The following is a 16,013-nucleotide window of genomic DNA, read 5'->3' as shown; positions in this document are numbered from 1 at the left end:
AGCGATGGTCTTGTACAACTTTTAACATAATCTCTTTAATAGTATTTCTTCTTAAATTTTCATCTATTATCCCAAAAACACTTCTAAATCTATTAATTTTACTGTGGGTGTCTTCATCCATAACAAAGGAGAGAATATACTCCAAATAGTTAAAAGAATTTACCTGTTCAAGGACAGTGTTATAAGTATAATCTTTGATCTTACTGGTTCTGTTCCTTTGAACACCATAATTTTAGTCTTCTCAACAGAGATTTTACATTTATAATCCCTGCCAAATTGGATAATTTAAAAATACTACACTGTAATTTATCTTCCTGGTCACTTAAAATAACCTTGTTGTCGGCAAATAATAAATGATTTAAATAAATATTTTTCAACAAAATGTATACAAAGTGGTACTTATCGTTTCCATACAACAACCAAATCTTCCAAATATAAATTAAATAAGGGCAATGATAGCAAACAACCTTGTCTTAAACTTAAATTAGAAAGTAAAATCTTATTCCCATTAGCCATCCTATGACAGTACTATTGTATAAGCTTTTAATAACAGTAATTAAGTGCAGTGGAACACCATAACACTTTTAAGTAATTATCTATTGACCTTATCAAATGGTTTTTGTAGAGCTACAAAGGCTAGACGAGTCTCTAATAAAAATGTTCTTCTTTTCTCAATAATTTGCTGCATCAAATCAAATTTTCTCTCATCATGAAATTCAGCAACCTGAAATTCAAGGAGAAAAATAATCAGCAAACTTTTCAGCAGCAAATGAATTTATTTTATAGTTGGATGATTTTTTGAAAGATTATGAGACTTTTTTAATAATGTCAATGAAATGGGTCTTGAATGTAAAGCTCTTTCTAAGAAAGCTAGTTCCCCACAAATAACAATCAGCACAAGGTTACAAAATGTCTAGAGACATTGGTGTGTATACGACATTGGTGTGTGGTGCTAACACAATTGGATACTTTTTTATCTTCCTAATATGTACTACGTACACTGCAATCTGTTCAACTAGCAAACAATAAGGAACCCCTTCATGGCCCAATGAGATGAAAATTATATGTATGAACAAAGTACCTCATCAAAGTACACCGGTATCCACTGTCTAGAATTCATATCTAAATAAAAGCAACTAACTTTTACTAGGATTTGAATTTCAGAACCTTCAACTTCAAAAATCTGCTGCTGAACAACTAATTTGTGATGATCTAACCACTTGACAGCAAGATGAGCTACAAATGGATATCACTAATTAAATCTTACACTGATGTTTTCATATCAGAGGATAAAAAATAACAGCTTATTACTGGTAAAAATAGGAACATTCTTTTGAAAGATAATACATCAAAAATTTATTTTACAACTAATAGATGAAGGGGGGTTGCTATCATTCCCTTAAAATGCCTTTATCACAAAGAATTAACTAAAAATCTCTTTTAGCTGATAATGAAGATGTAAGCAGCATGATTAAGATGATAAAAGACATTAATTTGAAAAACTGTTACTAAATAGTGGCTGATGCACAGAGAGTCCTGTAAAAAGCTTGACATTAGCAAGAACATGGAATAAAATTTTAAATAAAACAATGCCCAGCAAGACTGATGAAACACATTGGGAAGTTGTTAAAAATATAAAAAAGAGATATCAGCCAGTAAAAACTGAGACTTCAAGAGTGTTGATGAATGGATCATCAGCAATGACAAAGACCAAAGGTATCAAATTTTGAGCCACGACAAGAACAAAGAGGCTGTAAGAGAAGATTATCGGCTAACAGCTGAAGAAGGCAACAACTTGCATCCAGGAATGTCATACAAAAAAGCTCATGAATATTTGTCTATTGTTAAGAAGTGATTGGACCAACAAAGAAACTACGATTCTACAGATGCTTTGTTTAAACAGATTGTGTGATCTTAAACAACGACCAACAATAAAGCAAGTACAGATTACAGATTTTTTTTAAGAAGAAATAGTATTTTTAAAGATTTGTTTTGATTACTGACTTGACTAAGTTTTGTTCTATTAACATATTGTATTTTTTTAATTTTTTTTAATTTTAAAAAAATGATATTTTTTATACACACAGCAACTTAAATCAATTTCTCTTCAACACATTTTTGTTTTAGATTTTTAAGTACTTCTTAAATAATGGTTTTAAAGACATTTTTTATAAAACAGTAAGATAGTAATAATTTAACTTTTTTGATAATTTTTGTAAATTATGATGCTTTTATTAGTAAATTTCTACTCACTGGATTTTTTGTAACATATTACTGTATCAGTTTTTTATTACATTGTATATATGTTCTGAATACTTTTTAATTTTACTGAAACGCATTTATTTTGTAACATTTTCATCTTTTTATTAAGTGTGATATCCATTAAACGTTAAAATTATAATCCAGTTTATCATAAACCTTTTTAAATCTTTCAATTATGCAGAGTTCTGATTATCTACATAATTAGGCCTTGTAAAGAATAATCTGGGTATTTGGTGTTCCACTGAATAAATAGTAACAAAAGTAAAATAAATTGGTAACTTAATATGACTATATTCATGTAAAGTCACATTTTTCTAAGAATGCACCTATTTAAACTATACTGCATTTGTACATAATAAATTAAGAACAACAGCCTGAACACAACTCTTATTTAGGTTTAGAAATCAAATTTTCTTACGATTACTTAGGACACAAATTTAATTTTTTAATAATACTTTTAAAAATTTTATTTAATTATCTTATTTCAACCAAAACAGAAATGCTGAAATAAATTTCATCTTTAATTTGGGTGGTCCTAGAATAAATAAAAATATTTCAGACTAGACAAACAATCATTCTGCAGAATTTGGTATGAATTCAGTAAATTATAATAAATGTACAATAAATTTTAGTATATCCCAAATATCTTAATGTATGATAACTTTCTCTACAACAGATTAAACTATGAAGCTGAAAATAGAGTACTACTTGCACTAATGCTATAGAGTTTTGTAAAACAAAATTATATAACAATCAAGGCAAGTCATTTACCATAGGCTCTTGTAACAGACTTGCCTCTTCCTACCTTTCAATACATCACTTTTCCATTTTGAGAGGTTTTAAACAGTTAAGAATTGTAATGTAATAGTAGAGAAAAAGCATTAGTAATTTTTTATAAAGCAAATAAGACTCATGTGTTATTTGTTGTGTGTTAACAAATAACAAACAAACTAAGTGATATACAATTAATAAAGCAAGTTATATGTAATTAGAAAAATATCCCTATACTTATATTTACATTGCCCAACTGTTATTTTCATTCAGGTTTCTGCATTTTAAGAAAAATATTTCTATGTTAATAACACTCACATTTAGAAATATTCTGTATAAATGAACAACAAATAGAAATATCATGGCATTACGGAGGAATCCACAAATAGAACAAAAAAATTAATATTAACCAACACAAATCAAAATGTTTTTAAATATCAGTAATTTGCATATTAAAATAACCATTTCTACAGTAAACAAGGCAGGAGTTAAAGGGTCCCCACCAAATGAACAAAAAGAAAAAACTAAATAAAACTTTCGAAAAACAATATAGATTTCAGAAATTCAAACAGTTTTATTCATTTCAGCCACATCAACCCCTAAGGTAATGACGAAAGTCTGTGCTAGTAAATTGTTGTTCTAATCCCCTATAAGAGAAATTATTATCTTAATAATATCAAGAAGATTGTGATATAAAGGTTATCCAATAATTACAAACAGTGCAAACTGGAGCTGTAACTGATGACATAAGGAATCTTTACGTCACTTAGTAAAATCATACAAGGCACAGGATGACTTCAAATCAACATCTTCACAATGACTATCTCACATTGATAATTTTTATTTTCTATCAATAATTTTCTATTTTTTGTTACTGTAATACAATATCTTTAGAATGACAAAGCTTATTATCCACAACGGCAACCCACTCACTCTCAACTGATTTTCACTGATATTTACTTAAATGGATGATATTTACATTTAATTGGAACAGATCCCTTCCTTCATGAAGGTTGGTTGGAAGAAAACCTCCTTAGCAACTTATCAGTTTGTTCACTATCTGCAATTCCTCCATAACTAGGAATTCATCAGAAACTAATATGTGTATTCATGAGTTGAGAAACAGAAACATATGAAAACACTGGATGTGCAGAACAGTTGTCTAACAGTGCAATAGTCCAACAGTTTAATGGACTTACAGAATCAAAGTACACAAGAATACATCATTATTTATATCAGTACTGTAATGCCAACAATATCACAAAAAGTTCAGCAATAATTATGCTTTTTTAATGAGGCAGACCAAACATTTACATTTCGTCGTTTATCTGATGACAAGAATCCATCATTGTTTAGATCCATCAAACAAGTATGAATCCTTGTCATCAAATAAACAACACCTAGATTCATCTGGTAAAGAAAGTCCAAAGATTTTATTGATATAGTATATGGTAGCAATCATGGAAGTTGTAGCAACAACTGCATATACCCTAGTTCAGACTTTCAGTTCAATGGAAAATCATTTATAGACACTAAGAAAAGTGAATTCCAAGAATCAAGCTGTTTCATGTCTTTTACTTTCAGTACTGCTTAAATTTCATGACACTAACATCAGTAACTTACACTATTTTGGAGAATACCTGAAGTTTTTTATGAAAATTTGAAAGTATAATTTAATGCAAGACTATAGTAGATCGTGAACCCAACAGCTATAAATATCAGCCGGATATGCCACTGACAGTTACAGAAAAGATTTGTATTTTGAGGGAATGTAAGCCTACACTTATATCTCAATATATAATTTTAATTTTTAACTATAATCTTAATATAAAATTTAGAATAAAAAATTATAATTCATTAAAAATGACAACCTCAGAGAGACTCACAGAGACTACTAGAACAAAGACTTCATAGAAAGTGATTGTGTCACAGAAAAATACTTCTTCATAAGTGTTTAGATAGCAGCAAAATAATAATCATGATTTTCTTTTTTGAACCAAACTCATTTCTCAAAGTATGAACAAAAAATATTACTACTAATAAAAAAATTATTTAAAAGATTAAACAAACCATGTCTACTTCTTTTCTCTTCAAATAATTTTTCAGCTTTAGAGGCTGGTACTCTCCAATCACCAGAACAATTCACTGAAGAAGACTGATCAGTAATATTGCTGTTTGAAGATGAGCTTGCTGGTCTTTTACTATTGTTTCCCATATGTTGTTTTTTATTACTAGTTGGCTTCCTTAACAAAGGTTGATAAGTAGGATTTTTCTGACCAGAATCATCAGCAGTTGATTTAGGTTTTACACTACTGCTACCAGATTCAGTAACTACATCAGAGGTGCTAGAGTGAATAATATGACTTTGAATATCTACTGGATGTAATCTTTCATAGGAAGGAAGTAACGATTCTGGAAAATAATTACAACAAAATAAAATTACCAAATACTACAGAACAATAATTTATTTGAGAAATCATTTACAAATACAAAAGAATATAAATTAATTTAATTATATTTGATATGTGATTTTAGGAGCTATGTTTACAATTAGCTTTCTTTTTGATAAGTTTAAAAAAATTTGATTCCACTGAAAATTTTCCATTTAATATAAGTAATGTTAACAATGAACTATTCTCAGAGAGTTTTGTTACCTTAATAAATATACCTACCTCAAGTAATATAACATCAAAACTTCTCCATGAATTTAGAAATGACAAAAGATAAAAAATGTAAATTTCTACAAAACATTACCGCCTCTCTAAATATGATGATAGTTTAGTTCAGATACTAAGTTTAGATCAGCTATCAGGAGTCACCCCTGGTGACGGGATATGTTTGCCACTTTGGTTGCAGGGTACTGGGGAAATAAAGTACCCAGGGTGGACAAAAACCAGTGACAATGGCCAACAGCCCTGAAAGCAGAAGAGGAAACTTCCCAATGATAGAAGGGACAGATGAGCATAGGGAGATAACCAAAATAAAATCCAGAGTAGATAGAGCTCTGTAAGATGGAGAAGAAGCAGCCTTATCTAGAGAATGAAACTAATAGAAGCTGTAGAGATTATAGCCTGTATTACATTGGAAATGAAGAAAGGTCTGGGAGGTATAGAATAGCTTTCATAGTAAATCCACAAAGTGAGATGTCTGTTGGCTTTTGAGCCAGATTGTGAGCGAATATGTAAAATATGGATTACAGGGTGATTCAGGAATATAACTATGATTTCAGCCTATGCGCCAACAGAAGAAGAAAAAGAAACCTTCAATGAAAATCTGGCCAGGATATGCAGCAGAGTTCCAAAATATATACTGCTGTTGTTGAAAGATTTTAATGCAAAAATAGGAAAGGAAATTTTTCTAGCAGAAGTATCAGGAATGCTCATACTACACGAAGAAAACAATGAGAATGAAAGAATGCTTGCACAGCTAGCAAAGGAGCAAGCATTGTTCACTGCCAGCATAATGTCTGAACATAAAAAAAGGCCATCGGGGTACCTGGAAAATACCTGGAACTAATATAGTCAATCAGATTGACCATGTGATGGTGTCTAAAGATATGCAAGCTCCACAGAAAATGTAAGAACAGCACAAGGGCCCCAACTGTGAATCTAATCATTTTATGATCAGAATTCCAACTGCAAAGATGTCAATGACTAATAGAGGACCAGCGCGAAGATGACTGAAATAGGACATAGAAAAATTGATGAATGACAAAAGGGGGTGTATCAAATGCCCTGAAAGGAAAACTTAAAGCTCCCCAGAGGCGGATAGAGAAAGAACGAGGTGATCTGGATAGAATGTAGCATGCCGAGAAACAGGCAGTATTGGAAGCAGCAGAGGGACCACTGGGAAGAGAAGAGTGAAAAAGAATATTTAATGGTTTATGGGTAGTGCAGAGAGATGACGTTAAAGAAGAATCAACTTAGAATGGTGATGATCCAGAGGGAAACAAGATAGAGTAAAGAGAAATAAAAAGAGGCTAAGAGAGCACCTAATAAAGCAATAAGAAGGAAAAGGAGAGAATACGTGAAAAGTAAGCTACAAAGAACACAATAGAACAAATAAGAGAAGGTTCTACAAAGCTGTTAAATAATGAATACTGGGTACTGGACTAATGTCAGAAATTGTAAAGATAAGGAAAGAAGCGTACTAGCAGAAGATGGGAAGGTGATGGAATGATGGACTGAACATTTTGAAGAGCTATGCTCCCAGAATGAAAATACCCAGAAATGTAGAAGATTGGCTACCAGAACAACACACATCTGAAGAAGTGCCCAGAGCTTGCCTTTGGAGAGATTAATGAGGTAATGAAGAAATTGAAAAACAGAAAGATAGCTGGTGAAGATTCAGTGATTTCAGAAATGTGGAAGTATGGAGGAGAGGAACTGGCAAAATGGATAGACTGATTCTGATGATTTGAAGAGAAGAGGAGGTGCCAAGAAACTGGAGGAAAAGATTGATGTGCCCTATATACAAGAAAGGTGAAAAGATGACCTACAGCATTAGCAAGGGATTATGCTAGATGTAGTCGACAAATTCTTCTCTAGCATCCTGACAAATAGATTAAGCACTCTGGTGGAAGGAATAGTTGGAGAATACCAGTGTGGATTTAGGCCTAGTAGAAGTACCATAGATCTATTATTTATGTTACAGCAAACAATGGCGAAGTTCTATGAACAGGTCATAAGTTTATATTTGTTATTTACTGACTTTAGACAAGCCTTTGACAGGCCGAGTAAAGGATTAAATTCTCTAGAGAGTTATGGTATTCCCAAAAAATCTGAATCTGGTGAGAATGACCATTTCCAATAGGTAGATATGATATTGAGCAATGGAAGAATGAGAATGAGTAGCGTTTGATGTAGCGGTGAGAGTCAGGAAGGGGGATGTGCTCTTGGCTATGCTCTTTACCTGGCATTTCAAAAGGCAATGGAGAACAATAATATAAGAGGAAGTATCATTAACAGAATGGTACAAGTGTAAACATAAGATGTTGTCCTGGTAGCGAGAAACAAAGGAGTCTTGAAGGAGATATTTGCACAAGTAGAGGAGACAAAAAAACAAATAAAAATAAAGAAAAAAACCAAATATCTGAAGATGAAAGTGCACGAGCAGGAGAATAAGGAAATGAAATGAAAAGTACAGTATAACACCTTGAAAAATGTCAGAAATTTCACATACCTGAGAGCAGAAATTAATAGTGACAACAAACTGCCCATGAAAATTAAAAGAAGAGTTATGCTTGATGACCGTGCATACTTTACCAATGCTAAGTTAATAAGATCTAAAATTATCACAGGAAGTACTACAATAAAAATCTATAAAACATTAATTTGACCAATTGTGATGTATCGATGTTAAGCGTGGATGATCTTAAACACATGAGATATTAAGGCTTTGAAGGTGTTCAAATGGAAAATAATAAGAATATATGGACCTGTTTTGGAAGATAAGAAAGAATGATGAAATAGAGGGAATAATGTAAAGACAAAATATAGTAAGGGTAATAAAATCACAAAGAATTTATTGACTGGGTCACACAGAAAGAATGACAGAACAGAGACTGCAATGAAGGATAATGCATGGAGGAATAGGCATGACTAGGAGAAGAGGCAGGCCAAAAAAGCACTGGGTGCAGGATTTAACAAAGGATCTAACAGCAATGGGGGTAAAAGAGGATTCTTAAGGATCTGATAACAATAGAGAGAAGTGGCGAGAGATAGGAAAGATTCCCTACCTACACAAAAAATTGGGAGACAAATCATGGAGAAGGCCAAAGTTCACGCCAGACTGCAGCGCCAGGATAAGAAGAAGCTTAGTTTAAATTACAGAAGAATATTTTCTCTCTCTAATGAGTTTGCTGAATATATAATTCAATCTTTCAACACATATATTAAATTAAGTCAGTATCCTCAAAAATTCTGTATTCCACTTGTCTTAAACAGACATTTTATCAAAATACAAGACAGCCCAAAACCTGTTTCTTTCATTTGTTTAAATTGAATTTCAAAACTTAACAGTTCATCATTACACAAACTAAAATTTTAAATAATTTAATTAGCGCCTGATGGTACGTTATGTTTAATACTAATTAAAATTAACTTAAAAATGGAATGGAAGTTTATTCATTTAAATAAAGCAGTATATTGATTTTAACAGTACTTACTGATACAACCAATTAACAAATTATTTTTAATAAAATTATCATTTTATGATTTACTTTAATATGATTTAATAATATGGATGAATAAACGGCCCATATTAACAAACAAAATAAGAAACATATGATTCTTGCTTATACATATAAATAAGCAAACAAGAACATGGTTCATACATATTTTTACCTCCTTGTACGAAATAAAGGAAGGATTGTGATTGTGCCTTTTTTTCATTGGTTCTAGAGTTACAGTCAAATAAAATTTTAACTAAGGAAATATTTGGATCTTACAAAGGGAAGACACACGGGTTCAAATCTGACTTCATCTCCTTTTTTTCTAACTTTTTTTTTTATATTTAAATATATTGATTTATTAATTATTAACCTCTAATTGTAAAAAAAAAATTTTAATAAATAATAATTCAGTAATAATAATAAAAATAAAATATGAAAAGTTATTAATGAAATAAAATTTTATGTACTTTTCATTTTAAAAAAAGTGTGTATATGTAATTTAATGGCGTACAAGGAAGTCATATGGTATCTACATTACCATATTATATTATTATTATTCCAAATGTGTACACTGTAATCTGTTTAACTAGTGAACAATAAGCAACCCCTCCATGACCCAATGAGAAGAGGATAATATGTATGCCTTGTAAATGAGGTATAGCCTTGTAGACTCGGACCAACCATTCCTGAGATGCGTGTTAACTGAACCCCAACCACTAAAGTCGGTATCTACTGTCTAGTATTCAAATCCGTATAAAAGTAACAAACATTTATCAGGATATTACCTCAGAACCTCTAAATACAAAAATCAGCTGATAAATAATTTTTTTTTTTTTAAATTTCTAACTACTTAAAAATGTTAATAAACATAACAATGAAAACATTTTAAATGACTAATATAAAAAGCCATGATATCAACCATAAGAGAGCTGGCCAGCATCCTAGGAAATTTATACTGACTAATGGCGACTGCTGTTGTCATAGTGACTGTACATTAAACAACACAAAAATTACAAAGTAGATTTTAGTAATAAAAATATTTTGCACAACGATAGTAATAATGAACATATTTGGCATAAACAGTTAAGGAAAACTAAGCTTACATTGGTTAAAGGTGAATGAAATTTCATCTCTATTACGATGACAGCCAATGAAAGTTGGATTTATAGCCACAATCTGAAGTCAGAACAACAGTCAAAACACAACAGTTACAGAAATCAAACAACATATAGCAGGTTCGAAGTGCAACAAAGAACATTTTTTCAATTTTTAATTTTGAATCATCCATTGCAATAAATGATGTCCTTCAAAATTTTTTTTTAATTTGTTTTTTTCTTTTGTTAGAGTAAACTTTGTTTTTTGTTACTATGTTTGAAGTACATGAAGAATGTAAGATGAAAAAAAAACCACAAATGTTAAAAACTGCTTGGATACTGATCAATGACTGACCATCCATCAAAAATTGATGGGCACAATCTCAGGTCACTAAATGACCTTCAGGATAAGGACTTCAAAAGTACTTTTGAGGCAGAAAATATTAGAATCACTACATTTGTAACTAAGGACACTACTTCAAAGAGAATGGCAGTCATTTTTAAATAAAGTAACCTTTTTTCCTTTTTGTTTTACCTACTTGTACCCAGTGTATACAGACTTGCTAATATGCAATTTCATCTTTCAGCTTTGTTGTACCTAGTAAATATAATACAATATTAAAAAATAAAACAAAAATAAGGCAGGTTCTATGAAATCTGTTAATATGACAACAGCATAACTGCAGATTTAATATCTTGTTTTAATTACCTGTTCCTACACATTTTTCCCGAGTTGGTCTAGATGGATTAAATTCTTGGTCAAGTAAATTTCCTTCATGAACGCATTCTGAAGATCTAGATAATTTATCAATAGTCGATCTAGCATGCAGAGCAGGCTCTTTGGCCTGGCTTCTTCTGGTCTCCCGACCATCACAAACCTCTGTTCCTTGGTGGTGCTCAAGTAAAATCCAAGGAGGAGAACCTAATCGAAAAAATTTAATAAAATTCAAAACAAACAATATTAATTATAACAAAGGTGATAGATTAAACAATTTAAGAAAAATAACACAGAGTTAAGTACTGTAACTGGTATTAATGGAGTAGGTGGCCTCTGTAGTTAGTTAGTTCTTAGATGGTGCCTTAAAAAGAGAATCTGGAATATAATAAAAGAAGTAAAAAGGTGCTTCTTTTATTGCCTTTCAAAAACAACTATCACTGGGCACATATTTATGACACATTTGCAAAAACAAGTTGTTTTAAACTACAAATAATAGGATATAATTAAATCTTATTCACAGTATTTTAAATTTAATTTGATTAGAAATTTGTTAATTGTTGCTTATAGCTTCACATTAAATAAAATAATATATATATATAACTAGAAGGAATATTACAGTGTGAACATTTACAGAAATTAAATATGTAATATATAAAAAAATTACATTTAAAGTAACACATTGTAATATTCCTTCTAGTTATATATATATTATTTTATTTAATGTGAAGCTACAAGCAACGATTAACAAATTTCTATTCAAATAAAATTTAAAATACTGTAAATAATATTTAATTATATACTATTATCTGTAGTCTAAAACAAGTTTATTTTGCAAATGTGTCATAAATATGTGCCCGGTGATAGTTGTCTTTGAAAGATAACTTCCAGCATCAAAAGCTTATGGCTTGAACCACCATTTTGGCAGTAAAAACGAAGAAATTTTACTAGGTTTAGAAAAATCACTTTAGTACATAAAAAAGTTTGAATTTCTAAAACACTGTAATAAATAAGTTGTATTTAATTTAACACTAAAAACTGAATATTTTATATAGTTATTGCCACTTACCATTATGGATAAAAACATTGCAAATCCTAAAATAAGCAAAACTGCAATATAGTTTTACAATCAAATTAAGTATAATTCATAACAATAACTTCTAAATAACAACTAATTAGAAATAATTATTATATAATCATTAGATAACTTGTGAAGTGTCTCAGAAAACCAGAAATAATTTTGGGATACATTCTACTCATGAAAATAAAACAAAGTGTTCAAATAAACATATGTCTGAAAGTGCTTTGTTTTCGAATTACGGCTACCAAAAATGTTTCCCATAATCTCTGCTCTGAGTACATGAACTTTCTTCTGAAACAAAATAAGTGATTTTATATGTTTTTGATCTGAAAAGTTAAAAAAATAATAATGAATCCCTGAACACTATCTCAAGTAGTTTTCTATAAAATTCTTACAAAGCTCAAAATATTGAGAATATCATTAAGTCTATAAGAAATGTCAAGACATATCTATTATAACACGTATGTAAATTAATTTATTACAAGAAAGTGAAAGCAGAATAGAATAAAAAAAAATTGTAACGTAATATTAAGATAGGGAATTCAAAAATTCATAGAATGGGCCTGTACACCATTCAACTAATCAAAATTATAATGCAATATGTTGCATTACAAAAATGTAAATTCAATCATTTTTTTAGTAAAATAATAAATTTTAGCTCTCCAACCAAACAGATGTATATCACAAGAATAATTTAATAACTTGCATTCCACAAGTAGATCTTAAAACTGCATATAAATCCTGATACACACATTTACTAATTATGCAATAAATTTAGAATATAATGAGAACAAATAAGAATAGCTGATTTCCCCTTCTCATAAAACAGTAATAAAAGTAAAATAATAATTGCACTCTACCTTTTGAAAGATTCTCCATCCACGATTTGTCTTCTGGATATTCTGTTCGTAATAATTTTTCAACCACTTTGGTGATAAGTTTTTGTTTAAAATGTTCATTATCATTAACATTTGAATTTTTGACAAAATCAGCCATTAAACAAACACCACGCTCTATATCTCTTAATAAGGTACTTGATGTAGAAGAATCCCACAGTTTATCACTACCTTCAGAATAGTCATTCCTTGAAGATGCATTTTGATTTAAAGAAACAGATGAAGTACCAGTTCCAGTATCATGGAAGCCATTTTCATTTCTGGCAGCATTTTCAAAAACATGGCCTGGAAGATACTCAAAACTGTTCACACGATCTTCTACACCCATTCTGTCTTCCCACACATTCTGAACACTCCTAGCACTGCTTTCTACACTCTCCAATGTATCACAATTTTCAGAAACTTTTTGAAAATCACTTAAATGCAACTCTCTCTTTTGGAAATCTTTTGTTCCTCCACACACCATTGATGAATTTGGCCGAACATCAAAACCTGTACTAGAACCTACAACTTTTAATTTCTTATGAGCACCAGAACATGGTAAACCATCATGAGTGTGTGCAGCAAAGTGACCTGTTACACTTTCATGGCCACAAATGTTTCCTGAACCAGAATCTTCATTTCCTGAGTGATTAAAATAGCTGCTTTTATTTTTTCTTGGTTCCCTCAAATTACTAGATGATTTTAAATTACTGGAAGACTTACTGAATACTATTTTTGAAGTGCAACAATGAACTGAATCAGAAGCCTGAATCCCTATTGACTGTTGGATGTAAGATGTTTGAACTAGTTTAGAAATTTTTTTGGGAGAATCTTTCTTTTTGTGAACAACGGTTGAAACAGATGATGAAGAAGCAGATTTCACAGGAGTAAAATTGTGCAAGATCAAATTCTTAGGAAGTGAGTTCACATTATCTATACATATTTCATTCACAATATTACTATGACTGTGACTTCGGGGAAGGGAGTAAGACTGCCTTTTTTCATTGAAATTAGATTTTACATTAATCAGTTCCATTGAAGAGCTTAACTTCTTGATCTTCTGTTGCATTTCTGTATATGAATCAGCATCGACAGGCTGAATACCATGAAAATTTTCAGGTGCTGAAAAATTTTTATGTAATTTAATACAATCTTGATCAGTAGATTTCTTAAGACTTGATGGTTTCACAACCCAACCATCAACCTTAGAACTTACTTTACTGTATGCAGTTTCTGAATTTATTTTTTTATTTTCAACAAACTGGACATTAGATTCGTAACTGTGCTGTAATTCTGGGAAAAGTGGACAATATATCTTTTTATGATTTTCAACTTGTGAAGAATCTGTAACATTGGCAATGAATTCAGAAGTAACTTCAGTAATTGGCAAACCTTCAACAATTGGAGATATCTCTTCCTCACTTCCAGTTAAATGTGCTTCTCCATTTGGTGGGGTATTGTTTATATTCATGCTAAAAGGAGTTGATTCTGCCACAGGAGGACCTAAAGAATCTTTTAAGAACACTTTCCTCCGAGTTGGTTTATTTGATAGATGTTTACCAGTTATTTGAGAACCTTGTTCTGTAGTTCCTTCTGGGTCAGATCTTGTAAGCAGAGCAGCTGAACCTCTTACTAAAGCAATTCTCTCAATTGTACTTAATTTGGCTTCTACATCAATACTGTTTACGGGGTACATCTGATTATTATAACCAACATCTGCACCACTATCCCATTCTAAAGGACGAACTGAAGCTGACGCAACACTTGAGGCTGAAGAAGGTGATAGAATTCTTGGTAATTCACTATGCAAATCTGGCTGAGATGCTATACTTTCCAGTTCTGAAGAACCTTCTGGAGGTTTCTCACTAATGTAATCCTCCCTATTTGGAGGTACTTGCTCCTCAGAATCAAAACGTTCAAAATAAGCACTACTAGGATTCAAGTCTACATTTTCCAAATGCATATTTGATAATGACTCATCACAACTGTTTTTATCACTTTTTGTTGATGATAAATGATGACCCAAAGCATATGATCCACTATCATTAGAAGAAGATGATGCCTGACCTACCACAGGTGGTCGACAAGTAAATTTTTGTTCCTTTTCACCAACATCAGTAAATTTACCTTCACTATTTTTATTTGTATTTTTCTCCTGCCCAATGATGCTTCTAAATTCTAAATTTTGGAAAGCAGCATCAGCTTGTATTCCAGCATGAACTTTCATATATCTATTAAATTTAATTAATCCAGAACTTTCCGAATGAATATCAACAGCGGTATTACCATTAGATTTTAAAGAATGTGATGAAGGTCTCTGTATACCTGAACACTGAGTTTCTCCATCAGGTTTATTGTTTAAACAAAATAATGTACCAATTCTAGGAGTTTGTCGTTTAAACGAATTTCGATAACGACCTGCTATTCCATCAGCAATGGTAACCGAATTATTGTACTTACCAAAATCATTTTTTGGAAGCACTGAATCTTTAAGCGATCCCCCATTCATTTCATGATCTGTAACAACATTAGCTGGTAAAGATAACATTAAATAACGTTCATCCTCCTTATTTTCATCTGAGCTTGAACTCATGCTATAAAATAAGCAGCAAAAGAAACAAACCAATAAAACTCACTTTTAAATATTATCACAACTTTGAGGTTAAACACATAGAAGTTGCTTTTACTGCCGTAGAACGGTCGAAAATAAATAACCACTGCAATAGACAATAATAACTTTGTAACTAATATTAAAATAAAAAATAAAAACAAATTATTAAATTTGGAATAACATGAACACATACAATCAAAACACTGAATACAAACAACAACACAAACATCAGCTTGCTAAGTTCGTTACGGATGTTTAAGGATTTTTTTTACGACCTTGGCGATACTTTTAATGTATTTTATTGAAGAAATGAAATAGAAAAAATGTTAGGTGAAAAAGTGCTATACTCTAAGGTGGAAATCAAAACAAATTACATATAACACGGAGAAGCTTTGTAAATACTTTATATAGTAACTTTTAATATGTATA

General features: G+C 30.9%; 1 protein-coding gene across 1 annotated transcript in view; it reads right to left on the bottom strand.

Moving 5' to 3' along the window:
* Window positions 1-15,752, bottom strand: part of LOC142331242 (uncharacterized) — a 72,733-nt gene extending 56,981 nt beyond the window's left edge. Inside the window, exons 1-3 of the mRNA XM_075377004.1 lie at window positions 12,956-15,752; window positions 11,009-11,221; window positions 5,104-5,445 (exon numbers count right to left, since the gene is read on the bottom strand). Of these exons, the coding sequence (XP_075233119.1) occupies window positions 5,104-5,445; window positions 11,009-11,221; window positions 12,956-15,566 (3,166 nt within the window). The 5' untranslated portion in view covers window positions 15,567-15,752. The remainder of the gene's footprint in view (window positions 1-5,103; window positions 5,446-11,008; window positions 11,222-12,955) is intronic.
* Between the last annotated feature and the right edge of the window lie 261 nt (window positions 15,753-16,013).

The sequence above is a fragment of the Lycorma delicatula genome, chromosome 1, assembly GCF_047948215.1.
Source record: "Lycorma delicatula isolate Av1 chromosome 1, ASM4794821v1, whole genome shotgun sequence".
Taxonomy (NCBI): Eukaryota; Metazoa; Arthropoda; class Insecta; order Hemiptera; family Fulgoridae; genus Lycorma; species Lycorma delicatula.
The sequence above is the reverse complement of the archived record's forward strand: the minus strand, read 5'-3'. Positions and strand labels throughout refer to the sequence as shown.